This window comes from Papaver somniferum, chromosome 4 (assembly GCF_003573695.1).
Source record: "Papaver somniferum cultivar HN1 chromosome 4, ASM357369v1, whole genome shotgun sequence".
NCBI lineage: Eukaryota > Viridiplantae > Streptophyta > Magnoliopsida > Ranunculales > Papaveraceae > Papaver > Papaver somniferum.
The window spans coordinates 63649027-63671626 of record NC_039361.1 but is presented as its reverse complement, the minus strand read 5'-3'; the positions used below and the strand labels follow the sequence as shown (position 1 = coordinate 63671626).

The 22600-nt window shown below is 38.8% G+C and overlaps 2 protein-coding genes across 2 annotated transcripts; one reads left to right on the top strand and one right to left on the bottom strand.

Annotated features, from left to right (window-relative positions):
- The first annotated feature begins 17598 nt into the window (after nucleotides 1–17598).
- Nucleotides 17599–18582, top strand: LOC113272612 (uncharacterized protein YpeP-like). Its single transcript, XM_026522425.1, has one exon. It carries the CDS (start codon nucleotides 17599–17601, stop codon nucleotides 18580–18582), a length of 984 nt encoding a protein of 327 aa, XP_026378210.1.
- A 3093-nt stretch (nucleotides 18583–21675) lies between these two features.
- LOC113272611 (glutamic acid-rich protein-like) lies at nucleotides 21676–22245 on the bottom strand. The gene has a single exon (XM_026522424.1). It carries the CDS (start codon nucleotides 22243–22245, stop codon nucleotides 21676–21678), a length of 570 nt encoding a protein of 189 aa, XP_026378209.1.
- Between the last annotated feature and the right edge of the window lie 355 nt (nucleotides 22246–22600).

The window sequence follows — 22600 nt, the reverse complement described above, 5'->3', positions numbered from 1 at the left end:
GCTACCGGATTTGAGTTTACAAACTCAGAAGAAATTTTCGGTTCGAAAAATTCCGTCAGTACGCGTACCTAATATAACTGGTTAACAGTTTTCAAACTACAAACTCAGCAGAAATTTTCGGTTAGAAAACTTCCGCTTGTACGCGTACAGGTTCGCGTACCCAACCTGTCTCCTTCACCAATACCGTGCGCACATATATGCACACACTTGGTTTCTGGCACATGAATTTATACACTAATGTGCGAACACACTATATATGCTTATACCCATAGATGGTTACGTAATCTCAACTCTACTTTTCAATCATTCAAACATCCTTCTATAATGTTATAACGGTCGTTATTCACAACTATCGTCATCAAAGCTATTTTCAAGATTGAAACGTCATCATGACTTTCGTCATGGGTAAAGATAAAAAGTGGTTAAAGAGAAAGCTTACCAACACATATTTCGAGAAAACGATAGGCGAGTAAACTCAGCTCGAAATAGAAAATGTGTATGTATCAAAACTATCATACTTATACGACTTTGTCTCAAGAGGTAGGCTTTTGAGTAATAGATAAGTTCAATTCTCCACATACTTTTTAGTCGGATGAAGTTTCACTGGTTCCTTCGGTAGTTCTTCGTCTTCGTAAGATGATCGCCGTGGAGTCTAGAGCTCAACAACACTTAACTGTCCTAGTCCGAAACTTAGGTATAAGTAGTCTAGAAATCAAGACATAAAGTTTTGACAACTAAACTTGACAAACATGCTTGAGATAACAACGCATGCGAGTTCGACCGAGCAACATTCTAACAATTTTCAAAAGTAAGCACCAAAGTAAGTAAAACCATATTAATATCAATCTATTACTCTCAAATATATTTTTTTCTCAAATATTCACTTAACAACCCATGCCATTACCTGTGAACTATTTTGTAAGTAAAATGAGATATCTCAAAGTAACATTAAATGAACAACACATTCATAATATCAAGATCAGTCATCAATTTAAAAGAATTGAGAAGCCAAACTACTACAGTTACAACATAGAGAACAGTCACGTAGGTTAAGTAGATTAAATATCTCAACTTGACACTATGCTAAAAGAAATGCATGATGGATATACATACTAATCTTAAAACTACTAGCAGGGCACGTTCACCAAATGGAAGCAAGAGTATTAGTTTAACTAGAGACCACTAACACTTTTTCACAAACCCATATGATGCATCATTTCAAATATTCAATGTAAAGAATCAAATACTTTATTCCAAATGCTAGCTACCCATAGGACATCTAAGTGTTAGCAATTTGTCGAAAAAAAGGATGCTTAGCACTTGCTGCACTGCATAAGAAAATCATCAACATATGCAAATTAGTTTTCCTAGATTTATAAGTCGCTAGAAACCACAGTATGTAGGTATAACACCACATTGAGACAAAGCTTCAAGTCTTTTTTTCTTTATATAAGCTACTTATTCATACTCCATCATTAAGATTGTAAATCTAGCAAATAATAGATCGAAAGTTTGTAGAAGCCGGAATACAGATCGATGAGATGAACAGGGATCCAGCTTCACATGAAACATTACCCCAAGTTAACATTTGAATTGTTATTATATAAATTCCTGACATAGGTCAAAACACAAAAATTTAGTAGTGCCATTAATATCATTCAAACCCACATTTTATTACCACTTTCTTATATTCAACACAAAGAGAAATCTAAGGATGAACCGGAGTGCATCGGATTTCTGCTTCTTAAAACGCAATCATGGTTTAACAAACATTTGAGGCATCAAGGATTACTGATCATCTTGTAATTCTTACAGAATCTATAAAACTTATGGAACCACAACATATTCAAAATATAGCACATTCTAACGTCTAATTAAAAATATATACATACTTCAACATGGCTGCTTTCAGCATCGAACATACAGAATTCAGTTACGATGATACCACATTCAGGGGTACTAAACTTATCAGAACTACATGAAATTTGTATAGTAAGTTACTTACATATAGATAAACGACATACTAAAAATTTAGATTCATCCGATATATGGATAATGAGACGCACCCATTGTGAGTAGGCTGCTCAGGATTTTAATCCGGCAGAATGCAGTCATGATAAGTTTATTGATTTTGGTTCTTAACGTTGTACGATCTTCCTAAACATTTTACCATACTTTCATGAACTAATGAAGAACAACATACGTAATATTTATAACATTTCAACGGCTGGAATTTAAGATATAAACAAAACAAAATTCTGCATTCCAGGGTATACAAGACATACGAGATTTACAAGCAAGAATCGATACTGAGATAAATTGTTACAATCAAACCATTAGTATGACGAATCACTCTGATTATAAAATATCCATTTTATCAATAGTATAATAACATGGATACTAACAAAAGTCTCCAATTTCCCAACAAGAACTCTAACTTCTGAATATATCAAATCAAAGTATCATGTGACAGAATTTATGAATTGATTCGATATTATAACAACCATTCTTTGTGACATTTTACCAAACATGTATGGGTCATAACTTCAATCAAAGAATTCAGAAATTTCATTATTTAAAATTAAAACATTTCATTCAATTCTCAAATTACTATCTAAAAAGAAAGCATACAAAATTAACTCTATACACAAAATTCATGGGTTAGACATTACAAACATATTTTGGGTGAAAGCCCCAAGATTTTATCATGACAAACCCTAGTTCTAAAATTATGAACCATAGTTTGATCAATTTGAATAATTGAAATCCATAATCTTACAATGGTTAAGAAACAAAGCTAACCCATGCTTCACCATCACTTGAATATTGAAGTTAAGTTATCAAATTCCATAAAACCATAAGTTGTCAAAAACCCCAAATCTCCATGTTCTACAACAACTTCAAACCATGCAAGGTATCACAACAAAGTATTGATTCCCTATATGTATTAAGTGTAGTAAAACTAGCATATAAGTTGATGGGATCAAATCAATCAATTGGGTGAAAGCACTTACCTCAAATCAAATTCCCAATTTTAGTTACCGGATGAAGGAATTTCTCTACCCTTTTTATGTCGATAACATCATCAACATATTTACTCTTAATTCTCCTTCAAAATTCTACTCATGAATAGTTTAAATCATGTTCTTCTAATTTTCAGTAGAGATAAGGATAAAAAGAAGAAGAATGAAAAGAAGAAAAAGAGAAATTCCCCGAACAAAAATATGTATTATTGTTTTTATTTCACCATGAAAATTAAAATGACCAAAGTACCCTCAACCCATTCCATTTGATGACACATGTGTATTGATGTGGAGGAATGCGTGTAGATCTATTTAGGCACCCATGCTTTGGTTGCAAATTGTCATAGTGTTAACAACACTCAAACATAAGATTAATTTCAAAAAAGTGCAAAATTTTGACTAACCAGTTTGCTTAAACCCAAGAAAATGTTCGGGGTATTACACCATTACCCCATTTAAAAGAACTTCGTCTCGAAGTTCAAAATATAACAAGAAGTAAAGAGTGTTACCTGTAATCACCGATGGAGTAGAAGACTGGTGAGTTCCAAGCGCACAGTCCCGTTTGAACTGGAACTGCCCTGATACCAACTGTGACGGATCATAAAATTTTGGCTCCCAACGGGTCAGGTTACAGCCCGCTTGGCAAGCTCCAACTCCCTGAAACTCCATTCAAGTAAAAAAAGTTATGCTCATTGATAAAATTCCTATCTCAGTAGGTAACAATCGTTTCTTACGAATAACAAACTTGAGATCCTTCTGAACAGAATTCTCATTGGTCTCAATGTTAGAATTCTATGAGCGTATGTCTCATACCATAATACTCATAAAATTCCACAAGAGTCCCAATCTCAAAAAAAAATAAGAGTCGGCCAGTTGCCGAAATAAGAGATGGCCAATTGCCAATAATAACAGACAACCAATTGCTGAATATAAGAAATGACCGGTTGCAAATAATAACGAAACGCCAGTTGCCCAAAATAAAAGATGACCAATTTCCGAAAATAAAATATGGCAAATTTCCAAAATCAGAGATGGCCAATTGACGGAAATAAAAGATAGCCAATTGCCAAATCAGAAACAGCCAATTGCCGAAAACAAGAGACGGCCAATTGCTGAAAATTAGAAACGGCCAGTTGCCGATTCCAACAATTTTTATGGACAGTTGCCAAAAATGGGAGATGGCCAGTTGCCAACTCTAATAATTTACACGGCCAATTTCCAAAAATGAGGGATGGTAACATTCATCTCTCACTAGGTAGTATGAACAACTAATACCGCAACTACCTCTTACTAACGATATATAATGCTAAAGTTGCAATCATCTCCGAATAGGTGGTATAAACTGTCAAATAGTAACCAGCTCTTTTCCGATGATATGAACAACCTCGCAGAGTTGTGCTGAACCGCATAGTGGCTTCCTATATACCACTCTGTTGCTCGAAGGGATCAAGCACGACCGTAGTCCGTCACTATTTATTCAGATAATATGAACCAATCTCAAGAGTAGCAATTATCTCTTATTAAATATCAAGTAAACTTATTCCATTTGCAGTTCCCGATTCTTAGACTAATACTAACTTACATGAGGATGATAGCGCACATCTACAAACCATGTGAATAATAATACAAACACTGAACAAATCACCACTTCAACTACAGGAAAGTAACATCAATAGATTATAAAGGTTTTCATAAGTAAGCACCAAAGTAAATAAAACCATGTTAATATCAATCTATTACTCTCAAACATATTCTTTTCTCAAATATTCACTTAACAACCCATGCCATTACATGTGAACTATTTCGTAAGCAAAATGAGATATCTCAAAGTACCATTAAATGAACAACACATTCATCAATTCAAGATCAGTCATCAATTTAAAAGAATTGAGAGGCCAAACTACTACAGTTACAACATAGAGAACAATCATGTAGGTTAAGTAGATTAAATATCTCAACTTGACACTACGCTAAAAGAAATGCAAGATGGGTTTACATACTAGTCATAAAACTACTAGCAGGGCACGTTCACCAAATGAAAGCAAGAGTATTAGTTTAACTAGAGACCACTAACACTTTTCAACAAACCCGTATGCCGCATCATTTCAAATATTCGATGTAAAGAATCAAATACTTTGTTCCAAATGCCAGCTAGCCATAGGACATCTAAGTGCTGGCAAGTTGTCGGACAAAAAATGATGCTTAGCACTTGCTGCACTGCATAATAAAATCATCAACATATGCAAATTAATTTTCCTAGATTTATAAGGCGCTAACAACCACAATATATAGGTATAACACCACATTGAGACAAAGATTCAAGTATTTTGTTCTTTATATAAACTACTTATTCAGACTCCATCATTAAGATTGTAAATCCATCTTACCCCAATGGTTTCATCAATGGTTTACATTCTCAATTTTTAAACTTTCTCGAAGATCACTTATGGAGGTAGAGACCCCTGTGACACCACAAAATATCTAAAATAGCTAAGTGTTTTCTACTTTCTACAAATATTATCATTACAATGTAGCGCTACAAATACCTACGATGTAGGGGACCGACTGAAATACAAACTCCCATAGTATTCCTGATATATGAAGTTGAAAAAAAATTGTCTGCAAAGAAAAATGGTTTAGGGGAGTATAATCCCATGACACAAAAATATACAAATTATTCAAATCTAAAAGTGAAGAAATTGCAGAAAGGACTCACAGTTTGTCCTTTTCTCATCTTTCATGGTGGCTAAAAAAGATGAGATACCCTAATAGCATTTCTACGTGATAATATATAACTAATGATCCATGTGTAACAAAGAACTCCCTAAAACAGTTATGTAAACCGATCTATATAATTAATTATTATGAGCTTAAGTAATTTTAGGTGAATATTAATTACTGAGAGTGTTTGGTCCATAAAACCACACTTTTTTTACCTAATATTAGGATATCCCAAAACCGTTATTACTTCCCCTTTGGGATTGCTGCCCAAAGTTCAACTTCGGCCAAAGGCGAGCCCTGTTTAAACATACTCACTCTTCTTCAGTTCTGCGGTAGATGGAAACTTTTTGATGAAGAAAATGACTGCTATTCAGACTCAAGTCTTTTTTAAGTGTGTATCGTATAGGTCGCACATGTATCTCTAAACTGATGATATTATTTTAAGAGCTAAATGATTTTTTTCAGCTCGAGTTTCACCTGTTGCACAAGTATCTCAAAGTTGATGGTATTTTTTAGGGGCCGAGATAATTTTACTCGGCTTGGTCTTACTTGTCGCATAATTAATGGCTTACTTCTATTACGACCAAATCCCAATCATTGTGCGACAGGTGAGACCCCAAGCCGAGTAAAATCATCTCGGCTCTTCAAAAAACACTATCAATTTTGAGAACCTTATGCGACAGGTAAGACCCAAGCGAATTAAATCATCTGGCTCTTAAAAAATACCATCAATTTAGAGATTCTTGTGGGTCCCCTGTGATACACACGACCCTTAAGCTATATATTTCGGGTAATTTGTAAACAGCGTTGCAAAAAATGACACTAGTCCTGCGCATAGGCCGTGACCTCTGTTCTACTCTCATAATTTAAGCTACTCACAGCGACAGAGTAGAGTTGCATTGCAACCATCAAAGAAAATTTATTTATGCATGTTTCACGGGTTGGCAGTTGGCACACTCTATCCAAAAACCACCTCCCAAACCTACAAAGACACGTTGGGTACTTGGGTATGCCTAAACCACACAATTGTATATATAATTTGAGTGGAAATTGTTGGCCTCCCATTGGATTATGCTCTGAAGTTGGAGAAGGTTTTGTGGGTACATCTATGGTAGGCCCTCATGAGACTACTACTCGTCCACTAGGGACACCTAGGGGTTTAAAGACTTAGTGCATACGCTAAATGCATTCGAGCGACCAGTGACAATGGTTTAGTTAGGATTTCTTAATTTCTGCTTCACTTGAGGACGAGTAAAATTCAGGTTTGGGGGTATCGATTTCTATGATTCTATCTCTTATATAGTTTTGGGTTCTTGAGCTGTTTTCTTATTTTTGATTATCGATTCTTGGTGTTTGATTTATCTCACTGCTTTTTGATTTTGCAGGTGAGAGCTAGTTGATGTGAACCAAATACCAAGCACGGTTTTTTCTGATAAGACTCGTCTTATGTATCCATTTACTAATATTATGCAATATGATATTTTCGTTGATAGATCCAGGTGAAAATTAATCTAGATTAGGCCAAGAAATAATATGTAAGAAACAAACCTAATTAAGTATGAGAACCTTGACTTCTTAAGTTTAATTAAGTCATCGCTTACATGACAATTTCTTGGAACCCAGTCGTTCAATTTGCAAAATATAGTGAAGCCCTCCATTAATCTAGATCGAAAAGATTCAAGATGTAAGATATAGATTTTTATAGATGTGCGGTTGTAGGATTCCAAAATTTTGCCATCGGTGTTTATATCCAGTATCCAAAAACTGGGAATTCCAAAAATGTTCATATGTTTCCCATACATGCTTCTGAATATCAAATTAATGATCAACTGGAGTTCAACTTTGCATATATCTTCCATATCTCTGAATCAATCACCATTTTGTTTCAACATGAAGTCTAGCATCTACTTGTCTTTAGGTTGGCCACGAGTAGCAACCTTATTTTCTTCTAGAACAAGTTGTTACTGCTGTAACATTAAGATGCTACATTTGTTGTTTCTTCTACTGTTGTTGTTTACTTTGAATTCGTGTTTCAAGCAATTAGAATTTGTCATTTGGAGCTCTCTTATATGCAAAAACATAAAGACAGTTACTTTCAAGGCGATATGCAGCTGTTAAATTGCTTCTTTTCAAAATTACAGCATATAGTTATAATCGTTTTTGGTATAAATTCTACAGCTATGCGTTACTTTTTCAAATAATGCCTCACGAAGAACGCGACCATTGGCCAACAAGTGTATTGGATGTCTGTATAAGCTTTACTCGTGTCTCCTCGTAGCATTCTACAATAAGAAAATCCCAAATTCTTGTAATTTCTTTGATAATCTTCCATCAGTAATAGTGATGGATATGTCATTGTTTCCGGTATTAACTATCGATATTCTACAGCGCTTCCAAACTGCAGAAAGCGTCCTAGCAAGCAAATGTGTATGCAAAGAGTGGAATACTATCCTTGCGGAAAAAAGATTAGGAATCCTTTTTTGTGTCACACCAAGAATTGGGAAATACAAAGTTATGTGACTATTCCTTATTGTAAAAATTAACAAGGAAGATTTCAAAACGATCGTAACAGCTAACAATAACCACGTCCCGAATGAAGGAACCTATGTATAGACTAATTTACACCAAATAGTTGGATCTTGCAGTGGTTTGGTATGTTTTTATTTTTCACACCACGACATACAAGATCCTGTTTGTATTATGAATACAACAACGACCGAGCACCTCCATCTGCCACAACTATGCATCCCACCAAGGCATACCAAGTACGAACATGGTATCCACGATACAACATAATTGGGGGTTTCGGCTACTGTCAATGTACCAATAAGTAAAAGTTAGTTCAAATTTACATTGATGATAAAGTTCAAATACACACTCTAGGAGACGAAAGGGGGTGGAGGAACATCGTGGAGATTTCTTTTACCATTTAGTTTCGGGTGTGTACGCATATGGTTGTATTTTTCGGAAGGATCATTTTCAATAGGATATTGGCATAATATCTTTCAATTTGGACAATGAGATGTTCCATCCGCATTCGCCACCCCCGCATCATATTCCTGGTAGTGAATTTTGGATACCCGTCACTTGAGATGGTCATGTTCGGAGATCGCGTTTTATTTTATTACATCCATGAGGGGGTTGATTATCCCCGGATATATTTCTTGGCTCCCAATTCCGATAGACTTTGGAAATAATAACAAGTTCCTATTGTGGCAGAATATGCGTTTATTGCGTTACAAAAACACTCAGAACTTGAACGGAAATTTGGGGGACAGTATCGTGGGAAATATGGGTTGGAATTAATCCTCACATGAGGAGCGTTGTGTCGTTGAATAATTTTGGTGGACAATCAGAAATGTGTACTCATGATGTCTGCCACTTATCTATGTATTTTTTTTCCCTGTTGTTTTTGTTTTCCGAAGTTGTGTTTTTTGTTTTAATGTAGATCGTCAAGTTTTTTCCTACTTTATACGAGGTGTCAGCATTTGAGTATGTGGGCAAAATATTTGTAGCATGCTTCTCAACCAAATATGAACGCAAGTTGAAAAAAGTCAAATAGGTTACAATACATGAATTATAAAATATCGGTTGAAGCCCATAACATGGAACTCCATTCTCTTTATGGAAAGTGTGTTCGGTGAAGAAATATTTCTACAACTGCGAACTCTGTTGATTTGAGGCTAACCCCAAATCAACATTGTAATAGGTATCAATAAGGTCAATGAGAAAACAAAACAACAACATATCAATGCTACAAAATAACAAATGAAACCCGTTATCATCCAACCCCCATCGTTCCAACATGCTGCGCTACTACCAATAACATTGCAACCACTAGATTCAACTGCTTCCAAGAAGAAACCAGAGCCAGCAGAAGTCATTGCTTCTAACATGTCCACCCGATTCACAGAATACAATCCTGCACCAAAAAAAATGGTGAAGTGATATCATCAACGCCACCGTTGTATATAAATTATAAAGGTTTTGCTATTCACTTCTACGTGAACTTACCTCGATACTTCTATCGTTGTATAATTGAATAGCAAACCTCCTACGATAAGCCTTAATAATATCTCTGTGTTGCAATCGCGCTAGAGAAACTCCCTTTATCAAACATAGGATGAAGCACAATGCATACACTCCGCAATCACCGGAACTAAACCAATAAAAATAGAAGTGTCGATTTTAGATTACCAACTGCACCATGTAGGATGTTGAACGCCCATCTAACGAGATCTCAAATAACTAACCTCGAGCTTTGTTTAGGGACCACTTGATCAAAGTCTGCGTAGTCGCAATTCCATTCTCCATTCTCTAGGATTGTCCTCAGAACATCGCAGATAGCGGTGACCTCAGCTGGGTTCCCTGCTGTCCTAGTGGATCTTTTACGCTTTTGTCCTCAAGAGGATTTCAATTGCTACCCAATGATTGTTGTTCACCAGCACCAGAGAGTAAACCACATCAACCTCGGATCATCGTTTACCATCAATGCCATATTTCCCCGCCATGTGTAATTTTGTATAATATAAGCACACCTTTTCTTTGGTCTTGGATCTCATTGTTTGATCGCTGTTGATGGTGGATTTTCAACAAAGGGAAAAACGATAAAATCATGAGGCATGTTGTTGACACGGATTTCAGGCATTCAACGATTTATATTTTACGAAGCCATGATGAATATGTTTTCGAAAATCCCCACTAGATGAACGATTCGATCCCTGGCATTTCATCATGACCTCTATGCAGAATAACATAATTAGGCGGTTCTCCGTAGATTGAGATCTTAACGCCTTCAGGACGTCTGTGACACTCACTGTTCCCTAACTGCAGGAGAGAGACCCACCTCCACATAGAAGAACGATTAGGCGGTTCTCCGTAGATTGAGAGAATTAACGCCTTCAGGACGTCGGTGACACTCAATGTTCCCTGACTATGTGGAGAGACCGTGTATAGATTAAGGCGGTTCTCCGTAGATTGAGAGCAATAACGCCTTCAGGTCGTAAACAACACCCGTGACTCCCTGACTATGCACCATTCAAAATGGATGTGATGCTTAAACTGGATAATATGTCTTCTGCAATAGATTAATTCTTCCGTGACATTCACCACTGAATTCCCAGAATGATCTATTATTGCTCCTATTCCATAGTTGAATCCACGGCCTGATCCCATGGAATGGCAATAACAATTGCTCTTATTCCATGGTCGAATCCACGGCCTGATCCCATGGAATGGCAATAAACAATTGCTCCGATTCCATGATCGAATCCACGACGTGATCTCATAGAATGGCAATAAACTACTATATTATCTCATTATTCCGATTTCATGATCGAATTCACGGCTAATCTCATGGAATGGTAATAGATAATTTTATTACTCCGATTTTATGGTCGAATCCACGATCCCATGGGATGGTAATGCTTGTTTTATTATTCCGAATTTGTGGTCGAATCCATAGCTGATCCTATGAATTGATAATAAATAACTACTCATTTTTATTGCTCCGTTTCATGAATTATTTTCCACTGAATTTCATGAATTAGCAATAAATACTCAACAACCGGGCATCTGGACCATCACTGAGTAAGCCCCACAAAAATGGTGCAAATGTACTCGACAATGATGCACGACTGAGCACCCGAATGCACAAACGAGCATCCAAAAATATGGACAGATGAGGAATCCTACGCAAAACTACAAAAAACTAGAAATAATAATAAAATAATAAGAGGCGCCCATGGGGACGGGCCCACCGGCAGGCCGGCCATGCCCTAGCCGTGGCCGGTCCCATGCCTCTTCCATTATTTTGCTCTATTTTGTTATTTTCATGAACTCATGAAAAACTCCTTCAATTTAGCAATTTTCCTTGTTTGTGCAAAACTCATGAATTCCCCATAACTTCATGGATTCACGAAAATATTGTTACAAAATAGGGAAAGGTGTGCGGGACCGGGCAACCTAGCCGGCCGGCCATGCCCGAGCCGTGGCCGGTGCCACACCTCACAATCCCTAGCTTTTCATAATTATTATTCCCTAATCTGATGAAACTCCTCCGTTTCAACAAAAACTAATGGATTCTCCGTAACTTCATGGATTCATGAAAAATAATATTATAAAATAGGAAAAGGTGTACGGGACCGGGCAACATAGCCGGCCGGCCATGCCCTATCCGTGGACGGTCCCAGACCTTGCAATCCCTAGTCTTTTAGAAATTATTATTTTCCTAAATTCATGAAACTCCTTGGTTTGAGCAAAAATCATGATTTCGTCATAACTTCTCAAATTTTGCTCGAATCACGAAAAACCAAAAGCCAACATGGTCACACGACCGGCTAGCCTCTCACGGCAATTTTAAATGTTAAAATACTCTTATTTTAATATCTAAAAAATGTTGATAAATTGATCATACATGCTCATTCCAACAAAAATGAAGAATTTCAGTCAAGATGAAACTCTTCTGAAAATTCACAATGTTGGTCGAACGCACATCAGAAAATACTGAGACTCTCAGTACGGATATACGGACACCATAATAACACGTGCATGCCTTCTTGACCGACCAGAGTCATTCCTATGGCTTGCACAAAGCCGGTCCCACACGTTTTAATAATTCTGACCTAATTTGCTCAATTGCTCATATTGGGCCCAAATTCTTTCCAACCAACCTGGGGATTTCTCAAACGACCAACAGATGGTCCCATGACCACCAAGAGCCGGTCCCATGCTCTCTTGGTCAGTCCCCCATCTTTCATACTTAGGTTTTATCACCTAATGTTGAACCCAGCAATATTTCAATAAATGATGAAACCGATATTTAATCATCATTCTTTCACCAACCCTCCAACTGAGAACCCTGGTGCATGCTCACTCGAGCACTGGGAACCACATGGACGCCCATCATCCCATGTGGTCGGTCCCTCTATCACCCATGACCTATTTTCAACGATTCATCAATTATGATCTGAAATTAGGGTTTCGAATAAATACTTTACGAATCATCATTCTGAGAAAGATTCAATCACTAATGAATTTATGTTGATTCAGCAACCAACATCTGAATTAATCATATGATATTTGGTAATCCACCAATATTTTAATATTTTATTGGATCACGTCACCAATAAATAATTCATCGAATTGAGCAATACTTGCTCAGTTGCTCAAATATTGATCCAGTTATCCATATTTAGTAATTTATCAGTAATTTGTCGAATTGAGCAGTACTTTCTCAATTGCTCGTCAAATTATCAACATTCAGTAATTTGTCAAATTGAGCAATACTTGCTCAGTTGCTCGTTAAATTATCAACTTATTTGTCGAATTGAGTAATACTTGCTCAGTTGCACGTCAAATTCTCAATATTCAGTAATTCGCCAAAATTGAGCAATACTTGCTCAGTCCTCAAACACTAGTCAATAATTCATCACTGAATCAACAGTATTGACATCATTTCAGAGAACTACATGTTCGATCCATGAATCGCTGAGCATTCATCACTCATGCTCGATTCAACAAAACCTAGACTCACTGTCTAATCACTCAACAACTGCCTCACTAATACACGTCTGTCATGCAGTCTCCACGATTCGTGAGACATCAATCACGTCAAATTGGGGGATATCAATTAGGGTGATACCATGTTAGAATACGGGCATCCAACTCAAAACCAAATAACAATGAGTGGAGAGTCCCTAAGAGATTATAAACCGCAGGATCTTAGATGCCCATACAATGTGGGACTAATAATCTCAACACGCCCCCTCACGTGTAGCCTCGTTGGGTCTAACACGTGGACAATTAAATCGGGTGACCCGGAGTAAAGGCGCGGTCAAATACTCATCGCAAATAGCCTGCTCTGATACCATGTTAGAATACGAGAATCCAACTCAAAACCAATTGGAAATGAGTGGAGAGGCCCTACGAGATTATAAACTGCAGGATCTTAGATACCCATACAATGTGATACTAATAATCTCAACAAGTGCGCAGTATCCTGCTGGGATCATAGGGGTAGGGAGTACAACTGTACCTTGGATCGGTGGGAGACTGATTGGGGTTCAACTACAGTCCAGTCTGAAGTTATCTTTGGTTACGCTAGTGTCTGTAGCGGCTTAATACAGTGTGTGTTCAATCTGGACTAGGTCCCGGGGTTTTTCTGCATTTGCGGTTTCCTCGTTAACAAAATTTCTGGTGTCTGTGTTATTTCAGTTTCCGCATTATATTGTTTTATCTTTATAATTGAAATAATACAGGTTGTGCGTTTAGATCATCAATTAGAGTAAACCAACCTGTGGTTGTTGATTGTCATTGATTTATCCTTGGATATTGGTCTTTGGTACCATCCAAGTTAATCCTTGTGTTTGATTAAGGACTCGCTGATTTCCATTATATCGAGTAAATCAAAACAAGAGAGAGATATTAAGTACTTGAGATACTTCTACTTAGATTGAGTCTAACTGTCTAGTTGATTCTATAGAAAGTATTTCGGAGTTAGCTAGTCCATACAAATTGTTAAGCGAAATATTGGGTGGTGTTGTTAGACCCCCACTTTTTCACAACTGACTCACTAATACACGTATGTCATGCAGACTCCATGATTCGTGAGACATCAATCACGTCAAATTGGGGGATATCAATTAGGGTTTTATTCTGGCGGCCTACAACACGTGGATTCATCCACAATGAGTAATGTGAGTAAGTCGTGTCAACGGTTGAAGGAGTTAGCAAAGTAGTGGGTGAATGATCAACCAAGTCTCCGCACAATATGGAACTGGTTTCACCATGATATCCCACTTTCCCATTCTTTCACTCAAGAAACCGTCACAGTTACAGGGATCAAGGTGTTCACAACTCTGACAACATAAATAAGTCTTTGAATCCATGATTGAAAAAACAACAGACAACGAATGATCACCAGCTATCATCAATTCTCTACACATAATTTCTCGATTAACTACTCTCAAGAATTCATCAATATCTCAGAGCTTATTCGAACTCATCAGTTCAATAAAATTGCAGAAACCTTCAACACATCCACAATCCTTGATCATCACTGATCCCACACAACTCTAAGCTTCCCTCCTACAGATCAACCCATCTCCCTCTTTGCGAACGAATTGACTCTGGAACGGCCATTGACTTGGTTTAGGCCGGAGTCCTACAGATTGATCTCTCGAATCTAATCACTCCCTTTGAAGTGCATATGTGTGAGGTTGAACAGTTTGCTCGGTTGAGGAGTCTCGACAACACGCTCGTCTCTTCACTTGTCTAAAAAACCAGCGACTCGTTTTCCCCCATCTACAGATTGGCGACCATAGTGGGAGATTAATCTCTCGGTCGCAATCTCACATTTCACAAATATGGTTGGTCTTAGAACAAATTCATCTACACAAAACCCGATCCAGAATCCTTCAAATGGTGATATTCCGCCTTCCAACGCTACGTCTAACGGCGTGGTCGGTGAAGGAACCATAAATTTAAACGAGTTGGCACGGGTCCAAGAGATTCACACCAGGAACTTGGATCTGATGAAAGACACGATGAACCACATATTCAATTTCCTCATCAAGTTAACATCAGAGTTAAGTGGTACCTCCGTTCCAGAAGTTCCGACACTGGGGACTAACTCATCACTCAAAGATCCTCAAACCAAGAGTTTCACCACTTATGAGAAACCGGTGGATCAGGAAGTTACGCATATGATTGAAAATCTATGTGAAATCCTGCATTTCTCCAGAGTTCAACGAACCAACGTGTTTGTCGCACTCAACCAAATATCATCTGAGGTACAGATAGCTTAGTCACTTCTGGCAGTCGAGCAAGTGTCCATGGTCTCTGAAAATTCAATCAACAACATCACTTTCACTGAGGAAGACCGCATGGCAGAAGAAGGGCATAACTGAGCCCTGTTCGTGACTGCTTTTATCAAGAATTCTGAATTCAGGAGAGCTCTCATCGATACAGGTGCTTCTACAAATCTCATAATTATGAAGACTCCCAAGGAGGCCAAAGTTCCACCAAGCAATATTGTCCATCATCCCATACTGATGACGGGTTTTGAAGGAAGCCAGAGTCACACATACGGGTATGTCTATGTGGATCTGAAAGTAGGACCGATTCAATCTGCTGTGAAATTCCATGTGATTGAGAAAGACCTGGACTATCACATGATACTCGGGAGACCATGGCTCCATGACAACAAGGTCGTTCCCTAGACGTATCACCAATGTATGAAAGCTTTGCTCAACAACAAAATTATCCGCATTGAAGCTTCAGTGTCTCCTTATGCTCCGGTTTATGATGTTGAGTTCTTGTCACCTCCAAAAAGTATTCATGGGCCTCCAAACAAAATTCATGGCATCCCAATCCCAAGTTGGAAATCTATTGAGAAAACCGGCAAATCATCATCCACAGATGCTAAATTCGTCAAACCTTCTACCACACCGCTCAAGCGTCGTCAAGATCAAGGTACAACTCCTAAGAAATCCAATTTCATTACTGATTATGATGCGGAAGGGAAGGTTATCTATCTCAGTCGAAAATATTAGCAATTAACAGGTGAGATCGGTGAAAAGTCTCCCCACCCTGAAGAAACATGCCAGAGTGAGCAATCTCCCGACGAAGAAATTCGAGATGCACCACGATAACTGCAAGATGGTACGGATTCCACAACTGATGATCTTGAGACTATCAACATCGGAACATACGAAAACCTGAGGCCGATTTTAATTAGTTCTTCTCTCTCACATGAGGAACGAGAAGGACTGATATGTCTATTAAAAGAGTATCAAGATATCTTCGCCTGGACATACGAGGAAATGCCCGGTCTGGATGATAAATTGGTCACTCATCACCTCCACATCACTCCGGTATCCAAACCTGTCAAACAACCGCCCAGGCAGTTCAGACACGAGATCTAGGAACAAATCAAAGTGGAGATCCAGAAATTATTAACAACAGGTTTCATCAAACCCATTCAACATCCAACGTGGCTGGCAAACATTATCCCAGTCAAGAAGAAAAACGGCCAGATCCGATGTTGTGTGGATTTCAGGAACCTGAACAAGGGTTGCCCGAAGGATGACTTTTCATTGCAAAACATTGATATGCTCGTCGATGCAACCAGTGGTCATGACATGTTCTCATTCATGGATGTTTACAGCGGATACAACCAGATCAAAATGTACGAGCATGATGCTAACAAGACCGCGTTCCGAACTCTTGTTATGCCTTTTGGCCTGAAGAATGTAGGAGCTATTTATCAGCGAGCCATGACTGCGATATTCCACGAAATGATGTACAAGCAAGTAGAAGACTACGTCGATGATGTGGTGGTGAAATCGAAGACTCGAGCATCCCACCTAGATATCCTGAGGCGGGTCTTCGAAAGATGAAGAGAATACAAACTAAAGATGAATCCTCTGAAGTGTGCTTTTGGCGTCTCTTCTGGAAAATTCCTTAGATTTCTTGTTTCCGCAGAAGGAATCAAAGTCGATCCAGATAAAACAAAAGTCATTACTACCATACCCCCTCCACGAAATGTGAAAGAACCCCAGAGTTTCATGGGCAAGGTAAACTACATTCGACGCTTCATTCCCGGAATGGCTCAACTCATTGCTTCATTCACTCCCCTTTTGAAGAAAGGAGCAAGTTTTACATGGACCACCGTTCAACAAGAAGCGTTCCATAGAATACAACAAATACTACTATCACTTGCTGTCATGAGATCTCCAGTGCAAGGACGACCACAAATACTTTACACAGCCTCTAGAATGTTGAAATTGGAGCATTTATCGCTCAATAAGATGAGGGAGGCATCGAACGCCCAATCTATTATTTCAGCCGCACGATGAGGGATGCTCAACTCCGATACCCAAAGGCTGAAAGAGCGTGTCTAGCATTGGTTCACGCAATTCAGAGATTCAGACATTATCTTTTGTCAAATAGAGTTGTGTTGGTGGCCAAAGATGATCCCATAAAATTCCTACTGTCGAAACCTGCATTAATTGGAAGGCCGACAAAATGGCTACTTCAGATCTCAGAGTTAGACATAGCATGTGTCCCATGTAAAGCAATCAAAGGACAAGCAGTTGCAGACCTACTTGCTACTTTCCCCTGGGAAGACACTACATTGCTGCATGAAGAAGTTCCTGGTGAGTTTCCAGAAATCTCGGTCATCCAGGAAGAAATATGGCTATTATATTTCGATGGGTCCGCCACCCCGAGTAACGATACTGGAGGAGCAGGAGTTGTGCTAGATTCAGCGGAATACAAAACTTTCCTCCTAGGATTATCACATTCTTTCAAGATGGATTTTCACTGCACTAACAATTCAGAAGAATACAAAACTTTCCTCCTAGGATTATCCTTAGCCAAGCAAGCAGGAGCGAAGCATCTGGAGATTAGAGGAGACTCAAAGTTGTTGGTCAATCAGATGAATGGCGAATACTCTCTCAAGGAAGTAACACTCGCTCCATTCAGGGCTGAAGCACAAAGGCTGCTAACTCATTTCTATGATGCAATAATTGTGCATACTGGCCGCACCAAAAACAGACACGTTGATGGCTTGGCGACTCTTGCATCCAAACCGCAATTTGAAGGGTCCGAGAAGTCCATCACTGTGCAACGACGTTCTATACCATCCACCTGGCTTACTCAAGTCGAAGACATTCAATCAAACGACTGGCGTACGCCCATCATTCATGAATTGAGCAGTTTTCTTACAGAAGGAAAAATCAGTCTCAAAGAGTTGAAAAACTTTTTTCTACTACACGGAGTATTGTATTATCGCCTGATGGATCCTTGTCACGATGCCTTGGAGACGAGGAAGTAGGCGAATAACTCAAACGCATACATGAAGAAGTATGCGGACATACCCTGGTAGTCACACTTTACCGAAAGCTTCAAAGACTCGGGTACTATTGACCATCCATGGAAGCTCAGTCGAGAAAGTTGCAAGGGTCATGTACCAATTTTCAGACACCACCTCATCATTTGGAGGTTCTAAAAAGTCATCACACTGGGGACTGGAGATAACCTTACACAAAATATCTTCGTGACAACAATCTACCGTCAGAAAAGAAAGGAGCAATCAAAATTATCCAGAAAGCCAAACGTTTCGTTTACTTGGAAGGGATTTTATATCGCAAAAGTTTCAGCGGGAACTTCTTGAGATGCTTAGCCGAGCATGAAATTCCTACAAACTTGAAAGAGATGCACGAAGGTGAACACCAAGGAAAGAAGAAATTGTTTCTCCAAATCCATGAGAAATATTATTGGCCAACCATGGAAGATGATACAGCCGCCTATGTTCAAAGATGCCATCAATGCCAAATTCATGGTAACCTCATTCATACTCCTTGTCTTCCATTACATTCTGTGAGCAGTCCATGGCCTTTCTATAGATGGGGACTACATATTATCGGGAAAATCAATCCAACGTCTTCAAAGCAGCATGAATACATCATCACATCTACTGAGTATTTTACCAAATGGGTCGATGCAATTCCTCTCTGAGGCACCATAGGAGTCACAATTGCAGCCTTCATCAACGAATATATCTATTCGGTGTTCCTAAACATATCATCACAGATAATGGAAATCCTTTCGCCAACAAAAATGTTGCATACTTGCTTGAGGAATAGAAAATCAAACATATTTTCTCCACGCCATACTATCCCCAAGGGAATGGACAAGCAGAAAGCACCAACAAATCCTTGATCCGGATTCTTAGTCGAACAGTTGATGAAAATCCACGGACATGGCATGAAGAATTACCCATGGCTTTATGGGCCTACCGCACCGCACCAATAAATTCAATTGGGACCTCCCCGTATTCTCTTGTCTATGGTGCTGATGTTATCCTCCCAGCTGAGATCAAGATTCCCTCCGCAAGAGTCGCAACGGCCAGTGGAGTACAATGGGATGAAGCCGAAGTGTCCAATTCGAGAATTGCTGAATTAGAATGCTCGAATCAAGAAGGGCCTAGGTAGGAAAAATATGTGGAAGTTTACAAACAAAGAGTTTCCAGGGCCTACAACAAAATGGTAAGACCTCGAACATTCCAAGTAGGAGATTTGGTTTTGAAAACACCAAAGCATATTCAACAAGACATGTCTGCTCCCAAATTCTCTCCAAAATGGGAAGGTCCTTATGTGATTATCAAAGCAGTATCCAGCGGGTACTACAAGATTTTAGCTGTTGATGGAGGGGTGGACGGAAACATCATCAATGACAAATGGCTAAAACCATATTATGCTTAACCGATCAGTAGACAAATTTTTATATGTTTCATAAATGTAATTTCCATTCCTCCAAAGATTATGCAATACGCTCAATCATACAAAATTCAAAGAGTATTTCATGAGTCACACAAGATCATCATGCTACCTTGTTCAATCTCAAAACCTACAAAAGAAAAACTCCTAGATGCTTGATCAGAGCAAACCGTCCAACAAAGGATATTCTCTATAGAAAGCCCTATCAAGCATCTTCTGGAAATTTTGGGTCCTCATCTTCAAATCCTGGACCGCTTTCTCGACTCTTACCGACTCCAAAGCAAGCGCCTTCTCCTCCTCCAATATAGCAGTGGTAGCAGAAATCGCATCAACAACAAATGTCGCCCTGTGAATTTTGATCATATCGAGTGGATGACGAAGCCATCCTTCATTGAACTGCAAGGTTTCACAATTGGAAATCATCTCGTCCCATTTGTGCAGTTCATGATTCTTGACATCTCGCAGACGCATCTGGTTCATCTTTTCAATGATTGGTAGCAACCCTGCGACCGTAGTCAGGAGGGTTGGAAGAAAGCCTTTCCATACTTAGGTCGCAGAAATATGCCCGTACCTTCTCCATATTTTGGTATACAGAGGCACGTGACACTTGGGAATGACGAATCCACCAACCAACTCATTGTCCGGGGAAGTGTTAATCAGGGGAGCCCCGAATAGGAGTCCGACTGTTGGGTATTCATGAGCGTGAACTCTATCCCCAGCTTCCACGAAATCCGCAGAGTCTTTGCAGATATGGTTACTGCTATTGTCGACCACGACCACGGATTTTCCATTATTCCTCTTTCTAGCATCGACAACAACACGAACACCAACCTGCGATGAGATGAAGGAGTATTTAATTTTACCGAAACATCAGGCATGGTAAAACTCCAGTTGAGAAGTTATGGAATCACTTACAGATGCTCCAGCTTCAGCATGATCTGACCTGTATCGAGCATGAGCTCTAACAGTCCGTTTGGGTCTCAAACTACAAGAAGGATGCTGATTCTTTTGATTATCCCGTGACAGAACATTTTCTTTTAATTAATCACACTGATTGAACGGAGATAAGAGAAAATATATAACTCACCGAGACGGATACTTCCACAGCATGCTCGGCGCGAGATGCGCTTCTTGAAGAAACAGTGCTTCCAGACATGGTGATGAGAGGTACGATCGTGATCAAAATTTCTTCTGATAGTGTACAGAGGCAAGAGACAATGAACTGTTTATGTAAGAAACCTTGGTAATTCGCAAGTCGAAACGTGGGTACTTATCCATAACGGGTAGACAAGTTTGTTGCGGTTTCTACTGAAACCCTAAATCCCGAATCAGAGGCATGATGAATGGGAGAAATGCAACAATACTGGGGACTGACTATTCAGATGTAGTCAACATTGCGACTATGAGATGATTGTCTGGCAGGCCATGTATTTCCTCACATAATTGCAATTCATGGATAATTATTGTCTACGAGGACATTGGTCCATCAGCCGAAGATATGAAGAAGATTTGTAAAACGATACGATAAGGGATTATGGTTCAAAAAAATAATCTCTAAAGAAACATCTCTACCGCCAAACTTCTCCAACAACCAGAAAGTATCTATGTCAACAAAAAATAAATGATCTCTGAAAGATTCATCAGCAATACTAATCATCAGATTCGTCAGAGTCATCAGATTTGTCAGAATTGTCGGATTCATCATCATCATCTTTCGCGGAATCTTCTTCGAGTTCTTCATCGGAATAATCATTAGAGCTATTGACGAAGTCTGGATGAATATCATGATCGTTGTCCATTATTTCCCAGTAATCTTCTTTTTCACGCTCGGCTTCAAGGTCAGCTTGAACCAGTTTCTCAATCTCCCTGGTACGTCGGTCCGGTTTAATCTTGTGATCCCGTGGCATCCACACGGGTTCGTCTTCTGAAGCATAAGAATCTGAGGGTACACCATCAGCTCGAGATCGAAGTTTCTCCTCAGCTGCTAACATTCTGCGCCGGACTTCGTGCTTCCTTCGTCGATAATCATCCAACCTGTCATCCTCAGCTTCTTTCTTCATGAGCTCATCATAAGTGACTCTCCGGTCATTGAGAGGCGTATTATGTTTCACATTGGCTCGCGCTTTGGCTGCAGAAGCTTTGGAATCCTCTTCAGAAGAGCTGGAGGAGTAATAATAATCATAATCACTGCTGTTGCTGCTGCTGCTGGAAGTCTCCATCGTCTGGAACCGGAAGCACATGATTACAAATATGATAATGCCGAATTCATAGCGAAAACGGTAATTCTCAACTTTTACCTATTTACGGTTTCACGAACCTAGTGATAACAACGTAAAACTCCGAAAACTTGCTTACTCTTTCAAACCAGCAAAAGTGAATGAAAATTCATCATTCAAGAGTCAACACTGACTTTTCATGAAACCATGAACAATTCACATAAACTCTTCATGTGAACATCTCATGATTTTATACCGCAAAACACACATCATAAAATCATGAAACACAATTGTTTGTATCTAATAATTAATCCAAATTTATTATTTGATTTTATTTTGTCAAAAAAAAAATACGTGT

What these genes read in the sequence shown, in the direction of transcription:
- LOC113272612 (XM_026522425.1), top strand. Translation starts at nt 17,599, where the DNA reads ATGAGGGATGCTCAACTCCGATACCCAAAGGCTGAAAGAGCGTGTCTA.
- LOC113272611 (XM_026522424.1), bottom strand. Translation starts at nt 22,245, where the DNA reads ATGGAGACTTCCAGCAGCAGCAGCAACAGCAGTGATTATGATTATTAT.